This window comes from Pocillopora damicornis, chromosome 10 (assembly GCF_964200805.1).
Source record: "Pocillopora damicornis chromosome 10, jaPocDami1.2, whole genome shotgun sequence".
Classification (NCBI taxonomy): Eukaryota; Metazoa; Cnidaria; class Anthozoa; order Scleractinia; family Pocilloporidae; genus Pocillopora; species Pocillopora damicornis.
The window spans coordinates 21,436,887-21,458,482 of NC_142679.1; the positions used below are offsets into that span (position 1 = coordinate 21,436,887).

Sequence of the window (21,596 nt, forward strand, 5' to 3'; positions counted from 1 at the left end):
GGCCATAATCTGATTCCTGAGAGATATTTTAGCAGTGGAGCTCTCATCTGTTGAAGATAATGACGTTTTTGTATTTCCATTAGGACGTTTGTTTGTGGCCGCCCTCTCGTCGCAATCGACATCACTGTCACGAATCAAATAAAAACAAAATAAACAAAATTGAACACAATCATGAGCCATTAGTAAATCGTAAGTGAAACTCCAGAAAATTACTGTAGCACGAGAAAAACTATTTGCCGCTGTTCTAGTCATTCCCCATTTATGTCGCGTCACGTTTACTTCGTCCCTCATTTACTTAAAATCACGTTTACTTCGCCTCCCGTTTACTTCACGTCAAGTGTACTTTGCATTCCGTTTAAAGTCACATTTCGCTTCGGATCATGTTTACTTTGCGTCACGTTTACCGCGACCCCGTTTACGTTGCGTCACTTCCACTTCACTTAGTAACTCGTAAGTGAAACTCCAGAAAATTACTGTAGCACGAGAAAAACTATTTGCCGCTGTTCTAGTCATTCCCCATTTATGTCGCGTCACGTTTACTTCGTCCCTCATTTACTTAAAATCACGTTTACTTCGCCTCCCGTTTACTTCACGTCAAGTGTACTTTGCATTCCGTTTAAAGTCACATTTCGCTTCGGATCATGTTTACTTTGCGTCACGTTTACCGCGACCCCGTTTACGTTGCGTCACTTCGCATCTTTTTACCTCGCAACACGTTTATTTTCCATCACGTTCACTTTTCTTCCCGTTTGCTTGGCTTCACGTTTCTTTTTCCTCCCTTTTGCTTTGCGTCACGTTCACTTCGCGCCCCATTTGCTCGCCTTCACGTTCACGTTTTGCCCCGTTTATTTTCCGTCACGTTCATTTCGCTTCTCGTGAGCTCGCCTCACGTTCTCTTTTCCTCCGTTTACCTTTGTTACGTTCACCTCACGTGCCGTTTTCTTAGCTTCACGTTTACTGTTTCTCTCGTTTTCTTTCTTTTACGTTCACTTCGCTTCTCGTTTCTCCCTTCATGTTCACTTTTTTCCCCGTTTACTTTGAGACTCGTTCGTTTCGCCCCATTGAATGTTCGCCCTGTTCATTTTGCACCTCATTTACAAACTCAATGGCTGAAAGAGGCAACTACTTTACACACACGGACTGTCTCAGGCAAGCGCGTTATTAGCATTAATGCATTTTTCTGGGATTTTGCGAAACAAAGGTTTCAAAGATCTACTTTCAAGGACGCTGCGAATTATTGCTTGCCTTCATGCTATCGTCTTCGTATATTACAGTTTGATATTGCACAGGTTCACTTGTTAAAACACAACTGATGAAACAAAAAATGCAAGGCCAAATTTTATTGATTCATCATTGAAAGATACAGTTACATAGTTCTCGTATCATCAAACCATCTCAAGTACAGTTCGAAAATGGACTCCTCATTCGCGGCGCATACTTCGAACCGAGTCAGACAGAAATATAACACAGAGAATTTTGTCATCATACAGTAAAAACTTGCATATTAGAACCCCGCATTTCTGTAACAGGCTAAATAGCGGTCAGTCATTGAGAAATATGGTATGTTGTTTAATTGATCGACCTTCCACATGAAATTTTTTAAACCACAGTTTCTGGTATACGTGTTTTTACTGTCTGTGATATCCACCAGTGTTATGTCGGCTTTCTTTGCACAATCAAAATAGACTACTCTGTGCTTTCAGTTTTTTGCTCTTCTTCCGAAGCTTCGCCGTCATCTTTTGCTTTCATTCTGTTGAACAAAATCTCGTAGAAATCCAACGGCTTGAAGATGTCCAATTCTAAGGCCTGCCTCTGTTCCGCTGTCAGCTTCTTTGCGTTTTCAGTCAGGCGCGGATCCTTCAAGAAGATACTGTCACTTTCTCGGTCCATCGTGAAGTAACTGTTACATGACATGGTTTGGCATCTGCTTCTTGCTGCCTTTCGTTCGGAAAGTTCTTTCATTTTCTCCAGATGTTCCTGTCTTCGCAGATCCAGGACATTAGTTTCACTTGATCGACGCCTGCTCTCAAGCGAATGCTGAACCACGGCACTGTCACTGTCTCTTCTCTCCTCTGGTGTCATTTTTTCGGTTGAAATCTTCGGCTTCTTCTTAAAATGCTTACTGATTCTCTTCAGTACCTTCATGTTCCCTTCACTTCGATCTGTTGATGAAATCTGTGGCAATGGACTTCTGTCTGCAACCGACTGTTAGTGATGCAGCTCTTATATAGGCATGGAGGGATAGACGGAATCTTTTGAGCCGCAATTAGAACAGGAAGCGTCATTTGTGTTCCTTGCGAAATACTTATAACTTTCAGAAGTAATATTCTCTATTTCCAAGGTACGCCTAGCAACATGACACCCTCAAAGGAGTTTACACCCTTTATGAAATCAAAGGAATCCGCTGAGAAGCCCAGTCATATTTATTAGAGTACTAATTAGATAAAAATCTTAAGCGGCTAATGAGATTGAACAGATTAGATTTTTAATCAATTAGCAGTATTGTTTTTTAAACTTCTGCACCCTATAATTTCTAAGAAATTTTAAACATTGAATTAAACCTTAATTGAATAAAAATTCAATTAGGTCAAATCAGCGATTGAGAGGCATACCAATTGACGTGTGGTTATGACAGAGAACTGCTGCAAATTCACTGCTAAGCTCTTTCGTTGAGTGGGGTTCTTAGTGAGTGGAGCTGTTAGCGATGCAGCTCATATATAGGCAGGGAGAGATAGACGGAATCTTTTGAACTTCAACAGGAAGCGTCAATTTAATTTGTACCTTGCGAAATACCGCTAACTTAGGTAGTGATAATTTTCATGACCAAGCTACGCCTAGCAACATGACACTCTCAAAGAAGGTTACGCCATTTATGAAATCAAAGGAATCCGCGAGAAGCCCAGTCACCTTTATCATGGTACTAATTACAACAAACATCTTAAAATGCTAATGAGAAGTTTGGATAAATTAGCAGTAATGTTTCTGGTAGACTTCCCCATAAATTCTGCAGGATTGCAAACGTTGAATTAAACCTCAATTGAATAAAAATTCAGGTCAGATGATTTTAAAATCAGATTCAATCAGCTCAAATCAGCGGTTAACACGATTTAAGGGCATACCAATTAACTTTGAGTTATAGCAGAGAACTGCAGCGAATTCAATGCTCTATTGTTTAGTTGGGAAAGATGCTAATATAAAAATTGTCTCAAGTGCGGAACATGGAGGGAAAATGCACTGTAGAGAGATAAGATGAAAGTTAATCTTAAAAGCGGCCAATCGTTCGTTGATGTCGCGATCTTCAGGAGTCTCTCCTTCTCGTGTCAAAAAGTAGGTAATTCATTGCATAGAGTAATGTATTTTGATTATTTAAAGCAATTTTTAAATAAATTAAGTGAATATCGCCTTAGAAATACATGTTAGGGCGCAATTCTCTGTTTATAGGAGTTGCTATGTAAATGATAGGTTGTAGTGGCACCAGAAGTAGTTGAATCGATGCTGCTGGTGACACAGTTTCCATCGGCTGAGGTTCACGTGTTTTGGACAGTTGCAAAATAGAGTTATTTACAGTAACCTGTTTAGACTGATTGAGGGTTAACTCCCTCCTTGAGTCTTGTGGTGAACGTCGATGACATCAAGTTCACTTGTCAAACACGCCGGCAGGTATCCTCCACCGAATTCGTAAAAAGGCAAACCATGTAACACAACCTGATATCATTATCTGGCCGTCCTTTCATTCGCAACAGATAGTCGCGATACAAATTGTTTTCATATCAAACTTATCCCATAGAAAACTGAACATTTGCTTAAATTGGTCCCAAGCCTCCGTATTACTCACAGAAGTTCTGTAAGACATCACGTTTTTGTTGTCTTAAGAAAAAATTGCACAAACGCGTTCAGCGTTAAGCTGATTATTTTCCTCGTAGAGCTTAACTGAGAGAAGCAACCTCTTTTCCATTGCCTTTACTCAATAAAGTAGAACATGAAGTTGTATCAGTTTTTCATAACACTCCATCTATGTGAAATAGGTCCGCGAAAACAACTTACGTCGCAGGAGAACTAATTAACTGACAGCCTCCGTTACTAATTACAATGTTATTGCAATATTTGACAGTGCAAAGGGCGATAAAGGTTTGTTTTCGCGAAGCAAATTGGAAGAGAGGCGTTAATCAATAAAGGGATCCATAAGACGTTCTTACTTTGATGCGATTTTTTACTTTGGATATATTAAAATTTAATTGAATCGAGTAAACATGATTTATTTCAGGAGGAGATACTTTGAGTCCTTTTAATTGTTATCAGTTCTTTCCGTGACTGATTCATCAGTATTTCTTGTGTTCTTCCATTCGTTCAATTTCCTTCCGCGTCCGACTCTTCCTTCGTTCGTTCGCTTCTTCAAGACTTGAATCACGTTTGCTGGGTGCTTCAGAGCCTTGAAATAGAAAGGACGTTGGTTCCCCCTTGTGTTCGATTTAAGTTTCTTTGGCCAATCACAGTACTTTCCCTCTTCATTCCAAACGAGCCCTTGGGGACACTTTCTCTTGTGGGTCACTCCGCCGGAACACGATATGTATCCCGAGGGATTATCCGGATCTCTGTAGTCCCCATCTTCTTTTCCTTTGCAAAAATCTTAAAAATAATAAAATGTGGGAAAATAATAGATTTGTTTCAGAATGAATCGCAAGACTTTCTAAAAATCTCTTGACAATATGCGTTTCACAATATTTTTTGTAAAAAGGGAGTTTATGATCAACTACAAGTTGTTTAACCAATAATGAACCACGATCGGGAATTTTTAGAGCTGAAGTTTCGAGCCTTGCAATGTAGTATGTGCACTCTTTCCTCCGACATAAAGCTGAGGTTTTCAGCCTTGTAGAGACGTTAGCTTTCAAAATGCACTCTGTCTCCTTATATTCCCTTACCTAAATTTCGTTGATTATATGGCTGAAAATCAACAGCATAACAGCTTCTACCGAGACTAAAATCTTTTGATTCAAGTCTACGAGCGATCTATCTCAAATGTTGCAAGCTGGTCGGTTGCCTCTCTCGATATCGACTCCGTGATAGATGGTTCAATAACAAATTGCTCAGACAACCTTTTAAACACTAATTGCACACTGCATTGTAAATTTTGTCACAGATAAAACCAAGTCGTTCTCAGCATCTCTCGATTGCATTCCATCCCTTTGGAATTATGTGTTCTAAATTTCTCACAACATTTTTTCTGATCTGCTTTTCATAGCACATACAAACAACTGGCACAAAAAAAAATCCCACATACCAAGACCATCACCTCCCCCTGGGGATGGTGGAGACGTAGGAACAACGGGTAAGGTAGAAGGCGTAGAACCTCCGGCTGTCGGAGGTGGAGACCCACCAGGAGTTGTCGGAGGTAAAGTTCCCCCAGGGGTAATCGATCCACCCGATGTTGGGGTGTACCCAGGTGTAGCTGTGGTTGGGACTCCTGTCGGTTTCCCCGAGTTGCCGCTCTCGCTGATAATGTCCGCAATGTGGTCGCTATAGACTTTTCCTTGAATGACATTTTGCTGATCCCAAGAAGCATCCCATAGCATGAACCCGCCAAAGTTTGGCCTATCCTTTAGTTTCTGTGTAGAAAAAAAATTTTTAAAATGAATGGGAAAAAGGATTTTCCTTTGTAGAATTTGATGACAAGAAATCGGACAATGAACAAGTGAGGCCCTTAGTAAGACTGGATTGGAGTTTGACATTTTTGTTTCTGTGGATCAAGGAAAAAACTTTGTGTGCGAAGTAAAATTTTGAAGCGAGGTTTCAAAGAATACGTCAGGATCCTTTCTTCCCTGCGTGATTTTTGTTTGGTTAAAGCTCAGAACAAATCACCTCATAGATCGCGGCCACCTCCTGAGGGGTCCGGTAATACTTGGGATCTCCTGAACCCCCTGGGTGAGACGGCATCCCCACGAATATCTTGGGCCCGAAAACCTCCGCAGTTCTCTTCAGTATCATTCCTCGGGTAGCTTCGAATGCAAACTGAAGCCACTTGTCCATAGTTGGATAGAATTGTGCTTGGTCGCCAGTGTGGCAGAAGTTGTTATAGAACTGCACGTGGACGTGATCAAACTGGGCTCCCTGGTCAGTCAGGGCAGTACCCTCGGAGGGGCCGAGAGATGCATCAGGATATACACACTGAGGAGCACCAGTAATCAGATACTTTTTCGAGCCGTCCTCCAGATCTCGAAGACTTTTTACCAGCTGAGCATAGCCTTCTGACTTGGCGTCCTCGATGTCCAGGTCGATACCGTCGAGAATTGCACTTTGGAAGAAACATTACTAAAATTAGGGACAACCATTTATTTTCATCGTCTGGAGTTGGGGAGGGGGGGGGGGAAGGGAAGCGGAGAGTTCTTTTTAGAGGAACAGGGGACGGAAGGGGAAACAGTCGTCGCAGCAGAGTTTAAAGAGGAGGACTAAAAAAAATCGACTGCCAATTAACAGCCAATAAGAGGTGGGGAGGGAGGGAGGGGCAAAGAGAGGCATAAGAATATTACAGAGCCGGGGGGCCCTGGTGAGTTTTTCAGTTACACAACCAGAATCCTCCCACCAAACTTCCCCCCCTCCCCCCCCTCCCCCCCCCCATCCTTTATGGCTAACAATAGATCATGATTCCCTGTTCGAAGTAATGTTATTTCACCTTCCAAATGGCCTGATGTCGGATCTTTCCTTTCCTCCAAGGAACAGATCCCAGAGATTTTTAGCCAGCACTTTTGCTTTCTCATCTGTCAGGTCATTTTTGCCTGTTGCTCCTCCAAGCGATATTAAAACTTTCTTCCCCATCTGCTGACAAGCTTTGATGCCCTCTTCGATGTTGGGACACCTATAAAGGTTTGGGAGTTGCGGTGATGCAGGTTCCCAACAGTGACCAGAAAAATTCACCTCCGGCATCTCATCTGTGTTGAAAAGTTTTAAATCTAAATCAGTAGCTTATTATGTACGCGTATGTCACGCAAGTTACCACAGATTGTCCTCGTGACGCTAACACAAGGTGACCGCACGAGTATATTAGTTTTTCCCTTTTTGTCGTTCATGATTTTTCACGTACCTTTGTTATTTTTTCCAAAGAAAGTCACCACAAATCCAATCACAATAATGTCGTACTTCCGTTTGGCGCAGACATCTTTCAGTTCTTTCTCATGATTATTTGGAAAGTCGTTTCCTGAGCTGTTTTGTCCCCAGTACGCCACAAGAAGATGCTTACCAACTGTCGAAAATGAAATGACATTAATTTATTGCATTTTGATCTGCAAATGGAGAGAGCACTTCATTTGTTTATTTGTAGGAAGGTTCAATATATTGTATTACTCCTGGAAATCGAAAGAAAGGCTTTCTTAACAGTTCTTTGTTCTGATACTGAATATTTTACAAAAGAAAATTTTGAAGTCACTTTTTCAGAGTAGATTTCCCAGCAGAGAAAGAAGAAAAACTTGCGGATTATTTGAGTAGTTCCTTTCTGGCTGGTAACAGATCAGGCGGTAATTAAACTTTTCGTCGGGAACTCCTCCACAATTTAATAGTAAATCTGTTCGTTGCCAAGTATGTTTATCTGCTCAACCTTCCTCAACTTAATCCTAGTTTCATCTATCTGCCCCCGAGGTGTTTTTACTTGAGATAAAAGTAGACATACGTTTGTAAAATCTCAGCCGGCATACGAGACTGACTCACGTGACAGTCACACCATGATCCTGTTTCAACATAAAGCAACGTCCCAGTATTGTTACCCCCTTCCAGAAAATTTGTCACCTCGTTGCTTTTCAATCCCCAGCATTTCAGTTGACGTCTTATTTTACTGATACACATATGGCTGGAAAGGGCAGGGGGGAGGGAGTGGTAAATATTTTGCTCTGCTACAAGACATAATACAAGGACCTAACCAGCTTAAGAACCCCGAATCTATCAATCTGGACTTCACTAATTGTCAAAAATCAGTCAGTCTATTCTATCAGCGTCTAGTGTTACGTCAGTTGTCAAATCAAAAATATCTAAGCCTTCACTGATCTTCACTTGACATGTAGATGTACCCACCGTTGTTTTGAACAAACCAGTCCAACAGGACGAGCAATATGACCTGCGCATCTTTGATCTGCATCGAGACAGCTTTGAAACAAGAAAAGAGATCAACGCGTATAGCCTCGACAAGAATTTCGAGTCTATAATGTGTAGCAAGCGAATATAAACTCTTGTGTTTAGGCATTGACTGGTTGTGAAATCAGTAAAATTTTCATTTCATTTTTGTTAATTACGCTGAGTTGGGTTCGTTCGTAGTAATTTTTAACTTATGGGCTCTTTATCCTTTTAGAAGTGAAAGACCCTATCGTGTACAAGCCCCAAGTTTGCCTCAGGCATAAGACATTGTTCGCAGAGGCCAAGGACTCACGAGAATCTGACCCGAAGGGAACGAAACAATCAAGACTGATTTTCACTATGCTAATGATCCTAACATGTCAATTCGAGGATATAATGCTACCATAAATTGAATTACCAGTCATTTAAAAGAAAAAGATATTTCAGGCTAACTTACCTTACCTTCTTCAGCTTGGCAAAGCTGAGGTTCTTTTCTGTTCTTGGATATTTCTCGATGAAAACTGATTATTTTGGCGTACTCCTTTGTAATGCATCCTAATGAAACTAAAAGTGACTGACATGGGCAACATTAACTGAGGTAATGCTTTGAAAATTTAATGAAAACAGATATTTTCGAAAAGGATCAATTATACCTAGCTATAAAAATATTCTAAAGATGCAATTTTAGCGCATCAACTGAAAGATTCTAAAAGAAGGCAATTTCGTAAAAAAATAAAGGAATATAAAATGAGAGATAAAAGTACTAAATCATGATCATGATTCTCATTGTCTCGTCAGGCCACTAAACAACTGGTGTTGTATTTAAAGGGCGTGGTGTGGCTTTCAAAGCTGACTTTGCAAAATAGAGTTGGTGTTTTTATACTCGCTTCATCTTAAATAATCATTTGGTGGTATAATCATGTTTTTTTCTTGCTAAAGGAAAAGAAAAAGAGGACGATGTTGCATAAGGACGATTTTACGCGGTCTTCTTCCGTGGCAGGTGAGTTTGGACCTAATTTGGAAAAAAAAAAAGCGAGACTCGATTTGGATTTCAATATTTGAATGATGTTTACTCTTCTTGTCATGAGCCTGGGAGAAAGTGAAAAATTCTGCGTCCCCAAGAGGGTCAAACCTCACAGTTACGTAATTTCATGCGATGAGAGGGTTATTTTTGTGTGTACCCAATACTTCAGCACATTTATAGTTTTACATAGTTTCTTAGTAAACTGAACGTATGGGTTTTTAGGAAATGTTTGTGGAACGGTTTTGTTTTGGGTTTTTCGGACCTGGAGACATTAATTGTCGTAAGAATTGAAGGAAGACGGGAAGAGAAGTAATTTTGGACATTTCTACCCAAAATTCTAAGATTCGCCCCTAGTTAGCGAAAATTCTTCAGATCTAACGGAGTAAAAAAAGTTGATGATTTTTTTCTTCTTTAGATCTTTCATTATTCCCATGTCAGTAATCATTTAAAAAGCTGTTCAGAATTGTAAAAGCCTTACAATTCCAGTTGATTTATCTTTGAAAATTTCACTCAAACTCAATGGAATTTTCCGAAAAGGGAAACGATACTTGTGACCGACAAACAGGTTGCAAACGATCAGATCATTGACTTTATTCATGAAAAAACAAAATTATCTTAATTAGCAAACGATCACTTCAGTTGCATAACGCAGCTTTTCGTCTCTGTATCCCACATCTTCCCTGGTGGACAGTTTTTACGGATTGTCTGACCTCCTTCGCAGGTGATATAACCATACGGGTTATGTATGTCGGCGTAGTCACCATCAGGAACTCCCGTACACACATTTCCTAATATAGAAATAGCAAATAAAAGAAACGAAAAGATGTAATTATTAAAATGAATTCATGCAGTCCTTAGGTGGAGTTTTGCAAGTCTGCCAGTCTTCACTCGTCTTGCTTTCTGCATATTGCACCCTGTGATTAGGTCAAAGTTAACCATAATAGCGGGGGAGTGAAAAGACGAGGGAGGTCTGAGTCGAGTCGCGACCTGACCCAAACCCGTATCAACAAATCGTCCATTGTTCCGGCTCAACTTTTCCATTAAGCATCTAACAAAAGTCCTTCTGTTATTGGTAGTGCTGAGGGATTTTGGCCGAAGGGAGACGGAAAAGGTCGTAACTGATCAAGAAAATAATCGGAGTGACAATTTTGCTGCCTTGGAGGAGTGGGTAATGTAAATGTGAAAATGAGGGAGGGCCTCCCTCGCGTTTTCGCTCTGCTGCTACGTAATATCGCGCCGTTTACTATTTCTTTACCAACTGAACGTCTGGAATAAGCAAGGTCAAAATACATAACTCGTCACATGCTGTAAGCCACATTATATTACCATTTGTTGCAAAGGAAGAAGCTTTTGTAAAAAAAATTCAATTCTAACTCGATTCTAACAATATTAGAGATTACATTGATATAAAACTCCTGACCTATTTTCGCCCCCGCGTGATTTATATCTCCCGGTAGTGTTCGCGGTGGAAGGACCTTTGACTTTCCCTGTGTTTGGGCGTGGTCTTTCTGGGAAAAAGACTGTTCAGTAGTAGCTGTGTTAAGTGTCGCCGCTGTTGATATCAATAACATAAAAATGGACTTTAAGGAAAAAGGGAAAAGAAAGCGCTGTACAACTGCCTCTGTTTGAGAGATTTTAATGTGAGAGTCATATCGCCCTCCCACTAGGAAGGAGTAGAACATAGATGTAAATAAACAAGAAGCTACTTTCTGAGTGGCAGAGAGGCACGTTCAATGAGGGCGACCAACCATAATAATTCTGATTAGAAAAGGAAAATTTTCTTAATTGTAAAATTGATTTTAAACAGTCCCTGACCGTAAGTTCCACTGCGATGAGTTTGTTTAAAGTAAAAGGAAATCTATTGTTTATCTGGCTCCCTCAGTGCTGGATTTGTGTCTCACGAGCCTTGCACTTCATGTAATTCAACTAAGACCTATGTCTGCTGGTATATTTAATTTCGATATTTCTTTTTGTTGTTATATTATCACAAACTGATGGAAAATACTGTTCTTCTCTATTCGGGTAATCGATCCTTAGAAGACTTAGTGACTGTGCCAGAAAACTCATCCATACATTCGAGGTAGTCTGCTTTTCAATCAAAATTTCACCGGCCTTACAGGTACTACAAAGGAAAAACTTTCAACAACAAATGTCGCCTTCAATTCCTCTTTGAAGCAAGTTACTTTACGACAAACTAAATCTAGAGAGACTTACCGCATAACACAATAAGATTTACTAACACCGCATACTGAACGAGGCAGACTGAGGACATAATAACAATGAAGTCAAATTAGTCAACTGTTGTGTTGTTCAATCTTCAGTGAACAATGGAACAATCAAGGCTAATGAAATGCATGAAATATGATTTATTGAACATTTCAGGGTGATTCTAATTATATTGGTAACTTTTTTTCCCTCAGGCAAATTTTTCACGGCGGTTTTAACCGTCGTAGGATGAAAGCATAACTTGAAACTTCTAATTAACAACTATTAACCGCAATTCGGAGCAACACTGATTCTAAAAGACATTAAATCGGAAGGCTAAACTACCCTCTAATTTCTGCCTCTACAGCTAATCGGTCGGCTGACATTTCATGACATTTCGTGACAGTAGCCTTGACAAGTTACCCGAGAACAGCGGGTACGATAGCTATAATACACCAGTTCCTTAATTGGTTGCTAATGATCGTTACTGAAATGAAGAAATATCCAGGATTTAGTTGTGGTCATCGCAGTTGTTATTATTGCTTTGGGGAAATAATGCACCACAATGTCTGTACACCAGTCTATTAATCAATCATTGCTTGTATGAAAACTAGCGAGCATTGGACCAAGTTTTTCCAAGTGAAGTCTCGGTAACTTTGTATCACTTAAACCTCAACACTTAGTCTTACAGCTGATATAAGAGGAATGAACAAACGGGACGAGAATTATCGCGTATCACGTGAAATCAGGTGACATCACCCTGGTAAAGAATATGCAAAATGACCTAAAAATACAACCGGCCCAATTTCCCCCCACCCACCCCCTGAGGAAAGAAAGAAACGAAATAATTCTCGGGAGACATAAATATTCAGACGTTAATTCAAGCTTATCGCTCTTCTAAAAAAAAAATCACGAATCTCGTTTTTTTTTTTTCTTTGACATATCGTTTTACATGTCACGTTATAATGTCTTGCTAAATAACGCTTGGTTAAATACCCAATGCTAACCTCTGGTTTAAACTTCTTAATCATATATTGACGACCTTTTCCACTCGATGCAACCTAGGATGTCTTTTTAATCAAATCCAGCGACAATTTCTAGTTTTATCTGTAAGATTACATGACAAATGGTACCTCGACCAAGGGCCGCAAGCTAACGAGTTTCTCTTCTTTAATGTTTTCCGAAAATCAGTTGATAACAGCGGGCCGGTTCAATTTACTTCTCGGTACATTTCCTACCAGCATGCTGAGCATTTCCCGCGATCACAAACATTCTTCAGTCATAAATATTCAACTCACGTTCTTTGCAGCCTGACCCACTCTGATCAGAACCGTTTCAGTTGAAAAGCTTTCCCAGTTAACTTAAGATGAATTTAAAGTATTTTTCGAAGCTAGCAAAGGCTTCACCTGTGAATCAGCAAGTGCATGGATACAACTGAGTCAACATTTGAGGTAGATTAATTATGGCAATTGTTTGTATTCATGGGTTAGAGAAACATTTCGAACAAAAAAATAACTCTAGTTATGTGAATCAAACAAAAGAAGAGAATTTTAACCATTAGTCCTCAAGAATTGATTGCTCAAATAATTTATTTCTGACCCTGATCTAATATCGAGGATTCTTTCCCATAAATTTTATCAGTTTATCCTCTTTCTCTGTCAACTCATGGAAAAGGTGTCTCAATTCTGCTGGATAAGGATTCAGGTGTCTATTCCCACGGCAAAAAAAACTAAATAATTAATTTTAAGAAATCAATTCTAAAATCACGGGCTATTTTATGCATACAAATATCAAATATCAAAGCCTAATTTAAAAAAAACCCAATTGATTTAATTTTGTATGAAGCTTTGATTTTACACTACGAGCGGTTTCTTGTGATGCATTGGGCTAAGGTTTCATTTATCTGCAGAATTACGGTTTTCTTATTCCTGAAGCTATCGGATTCCAATTAGCCAAACTTTAATTACAAAAGCATAGATTTAAAAAATTGAAATTCAGCACCTTTTGGTATTTTGCCCGACTTTTTAGCTTAATAAATAGCTTTCAGACTTCCGGATCTTTGACACGAAAGTTACTGGGCACGATGAGCCATGCCACGATAAGTTTGCTCAAAAAAGTTGTTTAGATTCACAGAAAGTAATTTAGTCAGAGAAGAGACTAGATGAATTAACACTGAAGCGATGGAACATTATTTGAACCGTTCATCCGCACTTTACTTAACTGCTCACACCACGTCGGGTTTGAAACAAGAATAAATAAAGATGATGAATAAATTTAATGCTCTATTAACCAGCCAGGATATTCAAAGTTCTAATGATTTCGGTGCTGCCGCTTACACGCAAGACAAACGTTAGTTGAGAACGAAACTGCTGTTTGTAAATAGTGGATTCTTCTGGGGTCTCAGTCAATTAATTTCTCAAAATTTTACCCAACTAACTCTCTGATGAAGGTAGGTAACGACTTTTATTTGTAGGAGTCAGATCAAGGCACTACTAAAGATAAATTGTAAGTGAGAATTGCGCTTGACGACAGAAAGTTTAGATTCGCTATTGAATCTCTGAGATTCAGCTGTCTTCGGAATACTTTGCTTCTCTTTTTCTTTCGAGTGATTTTTTTTTTCATAATCGATATGTTTGTTTTCAACTTGAATGTTTCTATAGTCCGCGTGTTATCAATTTTGATATGCGAATATTATGAATTCCCATAACATGCGACAGAAGCTCGAGTGCCGATTTAACAGATGTATTCAAGAACACTTTCACAATACGTAATCTGGAAATTGGAGAGCTCATTAAAAACATTTCATTTACTTAAACCGATCAATATTCTCTCTTACTTCGTTGAGCTTAAATAGGTTTGGCATCACTCATAGCTTTAAACTATAACGACGAAGTGGCATGAATTTATATATATACATTGAAAAATAACAAGAAAAGATACGAGTTATAATCAAGTTATAGGTAGTCAGTTTTAAAATGGACACGACCATACCGCTAACAAATCGATGTTGCCTCAGAAATTTAACGTACATTCATGACTTCGCTTTCATGCTCAATTTTCTTCAAAGGGAGTTAAATTAACAAAGTCAGCCATGCGAGTGCTTAAGAACAACATCAAGGCGATTCTTTCAAAGTAAATAATTATCGATAAAGGAAGTAAATTTCTTAATGTCAAATATTTTACTGGAAGCAAATAAGAGATCTCGTAGTTTTCATTGACAATAATACCAACCAAAACCTGCCGGAAACTGTTTTCAGTTTTTATTAGTTCAGCTTTGACCGAACCTTTACTACACTTCGTATTGAATATATTGTTCATTTGATGCAAATTCAATTTGCATCCATCTATTTGTAATAGAAAATATCAACCAACTGAATTGAATAATGAAGGAAAGTTAAAACGAAGTATAATAGGGGTCAAGACTTTGCCTAGCGTGTGTTGTTTACAGAACACTTTCGTGCATCGTTTCGAGACAAGGGATTCCGCATAATCTCTCAGTTTTTCCGTTCTAATCAGAAAAAGTTCATCGTGTGAGAGCTTAGGGCAACGAAAAAATTACAGGTGGTATTAACATTTCTGATGATTGAGTTGTCTGGGTCATAAAAGGCTCTAAATCTGCAAGATATTTTTCGGAAAATACTTCATCAATGACCATATGCCCTCCACCAACAGAGTCATACCGACAGAAACGGAAAATTCCATTCTGATGAGTAAGATTTATTCATATCATATTTGTCGTTTAGCGCTGTTAGCGCAAAAATAAGCAAAGAAAGAGGTTCTAGCTTGTCGTATAGAAATGCAATGTAGTCCTCAAATTCAAGAAGATGAACACAGCCCGCTATGTGGAGCAATTATTTGCTTTTCATGTCGATTCGAAACCACAACGATATTTGTGTTTTGGTTAAATATCGACGACGTGTAATTAATTAGACCACAACTACTGGTAGTATGTAGTCATTATTTTTATTCCCTTCCATTCAAATGTCATCACGAAACCACATATGTTGAGTCAGAGTCGCGGCTGCGAAATATTTATTTGATGAGAATAACGTCAAAATAGAAAGATCATACCAAATTTAACCCGTGCAAATGTTAAAAAATATAATCTTGAAAAATGTGTGCTAAATTTTTTGAGCAAATATACAGTCAGTTAACTCTTATGAGGACCATGAATTTGATCTTGGGAAAATCAAAAAATAAAAAGATGAAATCCATTTTGCAATCTAATGCTATGGAATCCATAATTAGAATGTTCTTTTCTATACAAGAGACACTGAACGACTCGCTAATCACTTCCAATTACTTGGTCAGACAGAACCGCCGACCGGCAGTGCCGCCGACAAAAGCCATAAAATCTTCAATGAATCATTTTTAAGACAGATACAGAGAGGAACAATATTCAGATTAACATGCAGATCTAAGTTTAGAAGGCTAAAGGACGAAAAAACATCTAGATCACTTTTTTAGTATGGGAACCCGAGAGGAAGAACTGAAAATAGGTCTTGACGTCAATAGTTCAGTATCTTTCTGTTCAGTCGTAAGCCAATATCAATACCGTGACATCTCGCTGATCAGCGGGTACCGTAACTCGGCGACATTGGGGTCAGAGCTCAGTGATCATTTTTAAGTTGAAAGACTGACATGAAAAGAAGTAAATGTACGCCAGATTACGCCTTTATTGATGAGCAGTCGTAAGAATCGTTTGCACCAAGGTTCGAGGAAAGCTGCGACGGTCTGGGGACAAGTTGACTAACTATAAAACATTGGTGAGTTAAAAATGGTTGATTATTGTATCACTTCCCAAAATGTCTTTTTAATGAGAAACGAGAAAGTACCGCAGCCCCTTGCTTTTTTCACCCGAATGTGTGAAACTACATTTCAGTGCCGCGGGAAAAGTTAGTTCTAAATGAGCCTTTTAAAATGGAAAGAAGTTACTTCCTCTTCATTTATAATCCTTTCGCTTTACAGGAGTCTAATGGCAACTTCAAATGGAAAAAGATCGAACAAAATAGGAAGATCTTCTTTGTCTTTTTTTTTCTGCTCTTAGGTTCTTGGTTTATTGTTTTTGTTTTGCTTTGTTGTTGTTGTCGTTTTTTTTTTTTTTTTTTTTTTTTATCAAATTGACCTTCTTATTCAAAACTCAGTTCGTGGGATCTTTACTTCGAAACACTTGGGCATAGTATAATTGTTCAGTGGCCAAATCCAACTAGACTCGTTTAGCATCTCTACGTAATTGTCATCTCTAACATCACCTGGAAAATCATTACCAAACGTAACACGAAGTTTAGTTGCAATATCCGAGGCCTCTCATGAAAGCAATTCGTAGCTATGAAGTAAAGATATAGTCTACGGCCAATGTTTACGTAGAAATTCTTTGATAATTGAGGAAACACTTTGCAAAATAGGAAACGCAATATGGAGGCTCTCAATGGCGTAATGGCCTTTACGGCTAATGGAACTTCCTTCTCTTTTGATTGAATGAAAAATTTTTACGGTTAACTTTTTTTTACGACCAACGATTAAAATGTATCAATTTTTACGCCTAACGGCTAAATTGTTTGGCCGGCTAACTTTTAACACTATCGAGGCCCTCATTAGATAGTCGTGCAACTTAATTATATCATTTCCCTCATCTTCTCATTTCCAAGATCAATATACAATTAACCACACTGTTTACCATGCATGTTTCTCTGAGTACTTGATGCTAAATCAAACGTCATACCCTTTTTGATATTTTTCTTTCTTCTCATCGCCTATATTTTTGAAATATCGCTATTTTAAGAGGACAAATTGCCTTTTTAGTTGTTTCCGGAGGTGAAAGGTTAAAAAAAGGTTCCGAACATTGATGGTAAATCCTACGTGTGCTCTTTAGAAGGTCTTTTTACTAGGAAAATGAAAGCTTTACAAGAACGGGGTCTCTTAATTTATTTTACGAGATCTTGGATGGCACGTTAGGAATTTTGTTTTCCACCAGTACTTGTAATTAGAAAATGAATGGCAACTGTCCACATATGCTTTTTAAAGAACTGAAATATTACATTTAGAGACTGTGAGGAGCTCTCGTTCACTCTTCATTTGATGAATCACGCTTTTACTTTACAAAAGCCTGGAGTCGAAAACTTTACTTCGACCGACACTTGTGTTGGTTTTAATCTCTGAAAGGCAGACAAATTGCTGTGGTTTGCGCGCGTTTTGTCCTCTATTTCAGGGACAATATGAGGTGCTTGAATCAGCGTTCAATTTTTGTTGCGACCTGCTGAATGTGTTTGGTTAGTGATTCAAAACTCGAAGTTTTGCGTAAGAAAAAAATTATTTCTTATCTATGTTTACATACTGGCGTTTAAATAAAGAAACCAAAACTTTAGTATTGGCGCAATATCAGGTCAACTTATGATTTCCTATTATGACTTGTACCTCTTCAATCCAGTTTTAAACACTGATATTCCAGTTATAGATAATAACAGAAGATATATTAAACGAAGGTAACGCCAATCTTGGAGTAATCAAGGTTTAAAGCTTACATATATCCGTTTTAGTTTTCATTTTCATTCAGCCTCTAAGAAATAACATGTTTTCCGACTGAATTCTTAACCGTCACTTCAAAAGTTAAATTAACTTTGCATCTCAGTCACCGATATGTGATGGAGTGTTCTGAACAAGCTCGTAGCCTTTCCATCGGCTAACGAAAGCCCATTGTTTATGATGGGTCAGCCTTGCCGCGTACAACCCGTGGTCCTATATCAGATTATTGTTATGATCTCAAGGCTATGATTATTATAGCAACCATGCATGCTGCTGGGATATTTTTCCCTTTTCTGCGAGATTAAAAAAGTTAAAAACAGAACTACGAAAACAAAGAAAATAAATGGCTGGATAGCACTGATTCATTCTTTTCACATCGATAGATTTGATACACGTATGAAGATGATACAGTACTGAAGATATAACATATCTTTAAACTACGGATTACGAAGTAATTGCCCTCAAATACAAGGGTTTTCAAATCGTGAATCCTTTTGGAACCTTGACCAAGTTTCCAACGAAATGTCTTGAATTAGGATATTATTAATCGTATATGCACTTCGATATGGTAGGGACGGTTGTAATTATTACATAAGATACTTTCAATTTAGATAGTTTAAGAACTGACGCTTACATTTCTGATCATTTAAGATATTCTTCTTCGGGTAATATTTATTTGACTGTTCAAATTTAAATCATGTGAAACACGTCTAAAAATAATCATTGTAGAGTAATAATGCCGCCAAGTCCATGACCTCATCGGTCTTCAGTTGATTGCAGGCAACAGCGGAATTTAAAAATTTTTTTTTCAACTTAAAATTTGGACGTCTTCATCTATGATTCATGTTGACTTTGGCAATATTTCAAAAAACCGGTGCCTTACAAAGCTCGTTTATTATATTTATGTTTGAGAAAAGTATTGCTTTTGCAAACCCTGCACTTAGTAGAATACTAAAAATTTGCCCTTTTATCAAAAAAGTTGAGGCATCTTCGATCATTTTAGTGGTTTTCGTAGCTGCTCAAATGTTATGATCGAAGGAAAAACGGCACAGTGATTACTTCACTGAACATGTGAAAACCTGTTCTCGAACAAACGAGGTCGAAGGTTCGTGTAAACAATAATAGATCATCGATTGTTTTAACTGGCTCATGTGTTGACATTTTTTTTGTCAACTCAGAAAGCGGATGGCGCAGAACCTTAGTTTGCACGTAAGTTTCCGCATGTTAATCTTCTTGGTTTTGTTAAGGAGATCACCTCGAATAGGCCCAATGTGATCCCTTTGAAAACACGTTAGAGCAGAAAAATGTTTATTAACAAGAGAGGCTTATCCTCTCTCGATGTTAATTACTCCAAGAATCGACGAGCTTGGGCAGACCAAATAGAACAGAACTTCACTAGAACCTATGATTTACTTAGCGTAGAATGTTTATTCTTTACACTAAGGCAAAAACATTGTTGACAATTTCTTTCCTTGTTATTTTCAGATCTGATTTGCTCATCTTCAGCAAAGTATTGGTTCCAAAAACACCATGTCGCTTTTCACTTACACAGAAGCGGCGGAAATCAGCCTTCGCGTGGCCTTCTCGTTTCTTGTGCTAATCACCCTCGTCGGTAACTCTCTGGTCTGTCTTGTTGTCCTGAGAAACCGGCTGATGAGAAGCGCTATGAACTATTTGTTGGTGAATCTCGCCTGCGCCGATATGGTGGTAGCTATATTTGTGATCCCTCGATATATCTTAATTCACACGTACCAACACCCCATGGGGCATACCGGGGACTACCTCTGCAAGTTCCTAACCGGAGGGAATTTGGTATGGACCGGGGGCGTGGTCTCGGTGGTATCACTGATTGCTGTTGCAGTTGAAAGATATTTTGCGGTGTTGTACCCACACGACGAGAAAAAACGCATCACAAAGGCCAAACTCAAATTCATCATACCTGCCTGTTGGCTGTTTTCAATCCTCTGGAACCTTCCTGTATATGTGTTGGTGAAGTACAACGAGGATTTAGATTTTTGCTTCGAGGATTGGCCCTCTGGTTGGTATTTGAATGCTTATAGCCTTGGATGGCTCATTGTAGTCGGAATTTTACCGTTGTCTGTTATGACGCTTCTTTACAGCCGAGTGGTTTTTAAACTCTGGGTCACAAGTTCGCAACCGGTAGAACAATCACAGCGTGCCGTCATCAAGTCGCGCAAACGTGTCACGAAAATGGTCTTGACCGTGACAATTGTTTGCGCAGTATGTTGGCTTCCCAATCTCATTGCCTATGTTCTTGATTTCTATGGATTAAACTCTCAAGGCGACATAGTTCACACGACAACCGTTGTCCTAGTAACTTTAAACTCAGCTGTTAATCCGATCATCTACTGTTTTCAGAGCAGACAGTTTAGGAGATGTGTCAAGGTACTTTTGCTTTCTCCATGTTCGATGCGGCGAACTGCAACTGTAGGACCCGCCTAGAATTTCGGATACACTGGAAGAAACCGTGAGGCTCTTGAAGAATTGAAGTTGGTTTTTTCACCTGAAGGGAAAGAGTAAAACTTAGTTCATGAACTAAGAGAAGTCGTCCTGAAACAAGCATCCTCCCAGTGACATATTTCAGAGTCTAAATTTAATTCGAAATTATACTGCGCAGCTATTTTAAGAACGGTGTCTCACTAACCATACGTAATAAGTTACAATAGGCTTTGATTTTTTGCCAAAGCAATTCCAGAAAAGACTGATCATGTTACGAAAAAGAGTTTTTATAGGCCGCAAGAGGACTTGAACTCAACTTTACAGCGCTGAGTCGGGTAAAATGATTGGAGTAAACTAAGATATAAGAGACTAATTTGAGTTTCACCGGACTAAGGACAACGTTTAAAGGTCAGGCTATCAGAAACACGATTTTTTTAATTTATTCTCTTGTTTCACACTTGTTTTAAAAAAATGTTAACCAAGAAAAAATTAGTGGCCCGTCGGCAGGGAGACTGTGGCGAAAGGTAATAGCTTTTGTAACGAAGTAAGATTAGTTCACGAAAAGATATTGAAAAGAAAAATGAATGAATTATTCATCAGTTTATACAGGGAAATCCTTGCTATGAACTCATGAGCCCTTTGTATTTAATTGAGTTGTATAGCCCCGCTTTTAGAGAATCAATCCACATCCGGGCCTTAAGGCAATTTATTATAAATGCCACTCCCCTCCACCGATGCGCCATTTCATTATGAAACAGGAAATCAAAGCTTCAATATTGAACTCTAAGGAATATTTGTATAAAATGACTGTAATGTAGTTACAATTTGCGTTCATTCAGTTTTTTGGTAACACTTCGGTTGAAAATAATATCTTATTTAGCCCTTATCAACAGATGTAACTGAAATATACGAATAAATAAGTTAATTTTATTTGGAAAGTTAAAGAAATAACTCATATTGAAACCAAATTTAACTCAACAAAAATTATGTACATTTAAGATATAAGACAAGAAGGTTGACAATTAAGTTCTCATATATACGCTTGCCTAAATTTGCTGAGCCAGACGAGCGCATATTAGTAAATACATTAGAGAACCGTATTGCATTGCTTTCCGATTATGAACAAGTTAATGCCATGATGGTGCTTATGTCAAAGATAAGAACTTCGAGTGATCGTTACAAATACTACACAAGTCGCGCACAGTTTTCAATCAGGTTTCAGGAGGAATAGACAACAAGCAGTCCCTCCTTTTCGCCGAAGTCCATCGCGCAAGTAAAGGAATAAAATCAG

At 38.6% G+C, this 21,596-nt stretch overlaps 3 protein-coding genes across 7 annotated transcripts; 1 reads left to right on the forward strand and 2 right to left on the reverse strand.

Annotated features, from left to right (window-relative positions):
* Positions 1-4,192: 4,192 nt before the first annotated feature.
* Positions 4,193-8,679, reverse strand: LOC113674405 (uncharacterized). 2 transcript variants are annotated; one of them, XM_027190886.2, is made up of 7 exons: positions 8,552-8,679; positions 8,056-8,127; positions 7,076-7,234; positions 6,668-6,923; positions 5,857-6,289; positions 5,279-5,603; positions 4,193-4,626 (listed from the first exon to the last, which is right to left on the reverse strand). In XM_027190886.2, exons 2-7 carry the CDS (start codon positions 8,117-8,119, stop codon positions 4,286-4,288), a joined length of 1,578 nt encoding a protein of 525 aa, XP_027046687.2. In that variant the 5' UTR covers positions 8,120-8,127; positions 8,552-8,679; the 3' UTR covers positions 4,193-4,285. The 2 variants fall into 2 exon arrangements, with proteins under 2 accessions (XP_027046687.2, XP_089039740.1); XM_089183614.1 differs by having other exon boundaries at positions 8,557-8,676.
* A 1,015-nt stretch (positions 8,680-9,694) lies between these two features.
* On the reverse strand, positions 9,695-11,710 carry LOC113674777 (uncharacterized). 2 transcript variants are annotated; one of them, XM_089185442.1, is made up of 4 exons: positions 11,614-11,710; positions 11,333-11,380; positions 10,539-10,670; positions 9,695-9,906 (listed from the first exon to the last, which is right to left on the reverse strand). In XM_089185442.1, the coding sequence occupies exons 1-4, from the start codon at positions 11,645-11,647 to the stop codon at positions 9,749-9,751; spliced, it is 372 nt and encodes a 123-aa protein (XP_089041568.1). In that variant the 5' UTR covers positions 11,648-11,710; the 3' UTR covers positions 9,695-9,748. The 2 variants fall into 2 exon arrangements, with proteins under 2 accessions (XP_089041568.1, XP_027047077.2); XM_027191276.2 differs by lacking the exon at positions 11,614-11,710 and having other exon boundaries at positions 11,333-11,492.
* A 1,889-nt stretch (positions 11,711-13,599) lies between these two features.
* On the forward strand, positions 13,600-21,243 carry LOC149039365 (QRFP-like peptide receptor). Of its 3 annotated transcripts, none has more exons than XM_089185443.1 (2): positions 13,600-13,772; positions 19,331-21,243. In XM_089185443.1, the coding sequence occupies exon 2, from the start codon at positions 19,376-19,378 to the stop codon at positions 20,306-20,308; it is 933 nt and encodes a 310-aa protein (XP_089041569.1). In that variant the 5' UTR covers positions 13,600-13,772; positions 19,331-19,375; the 3' UTR covers positions 20,309-21,243. The 3 variants fall into 3 exon arrangements, with proteins under 3 accessions (XP_089041569.1, XP_089041570.1, XP_089041571.1); XM_089185444.1 differs by having other exon boundaries at positions 13,639-16,089; XM_089185445.1 differs by lacking the exon at positions 13,600-13,772 and adding an exon at positions 18,799-19,054.
* The last annotated feature ends 353 nt before the right edge of the window (positions 21,244-21,596 follow it).

Bases quoted from the DNA above. Each gene is read 5' to 3' on its own strand.
- LOC113674405 (XM_027190886.2), bottom strand. From the start codon at position 8,119: ATGCAGATCAAAGATGCGCAGGTCATATTGCTCGTCCTGTTGGACTGG. The intron at 6,924-7,075 runs GTACGTGAAAAA...TTTTCAACACAG, and splicing joins CTTTGGAAAAAATAACAAAG to ATGAGATGCCGGAGGTGAAT. The intron at 4,627-5,278 runs GTATGTGGGATT...ATTATTTTTAAG, and splicing joins AGGGGGAGGTGATGGTCTTG to ATTTTTGCAAAGGAAAAGAA.
- LOC113674777 (XM_089185442.1), bottom strand. From the start codon at position 11,647: ATGTCTTTTAGAATCAGTGTTGCTCCGAATTGCG. The intron at 11,381-11,613 runs GTTAATAGTTGT...TTATGTCCTCAG, and splicing joins CAGTGTTGCTCCGAATTGCG to TCTGCCTCGTTCAGTATGCG. The intron at 9,907-10,538 runs GTCAGGAGTTTT...TTTCTATATTAG, and splicing joins TCACGCGGGGGCGAAAATAG to GAAATGTGTGTACGGGAGTT.
- LOC149039365 (XM_089185443.1), top strand. From the start codon at position 19,376: ATGTCGCTTTTCACTTACACAGAAGCGGCGGAAATCAGCCTTCGCGTG.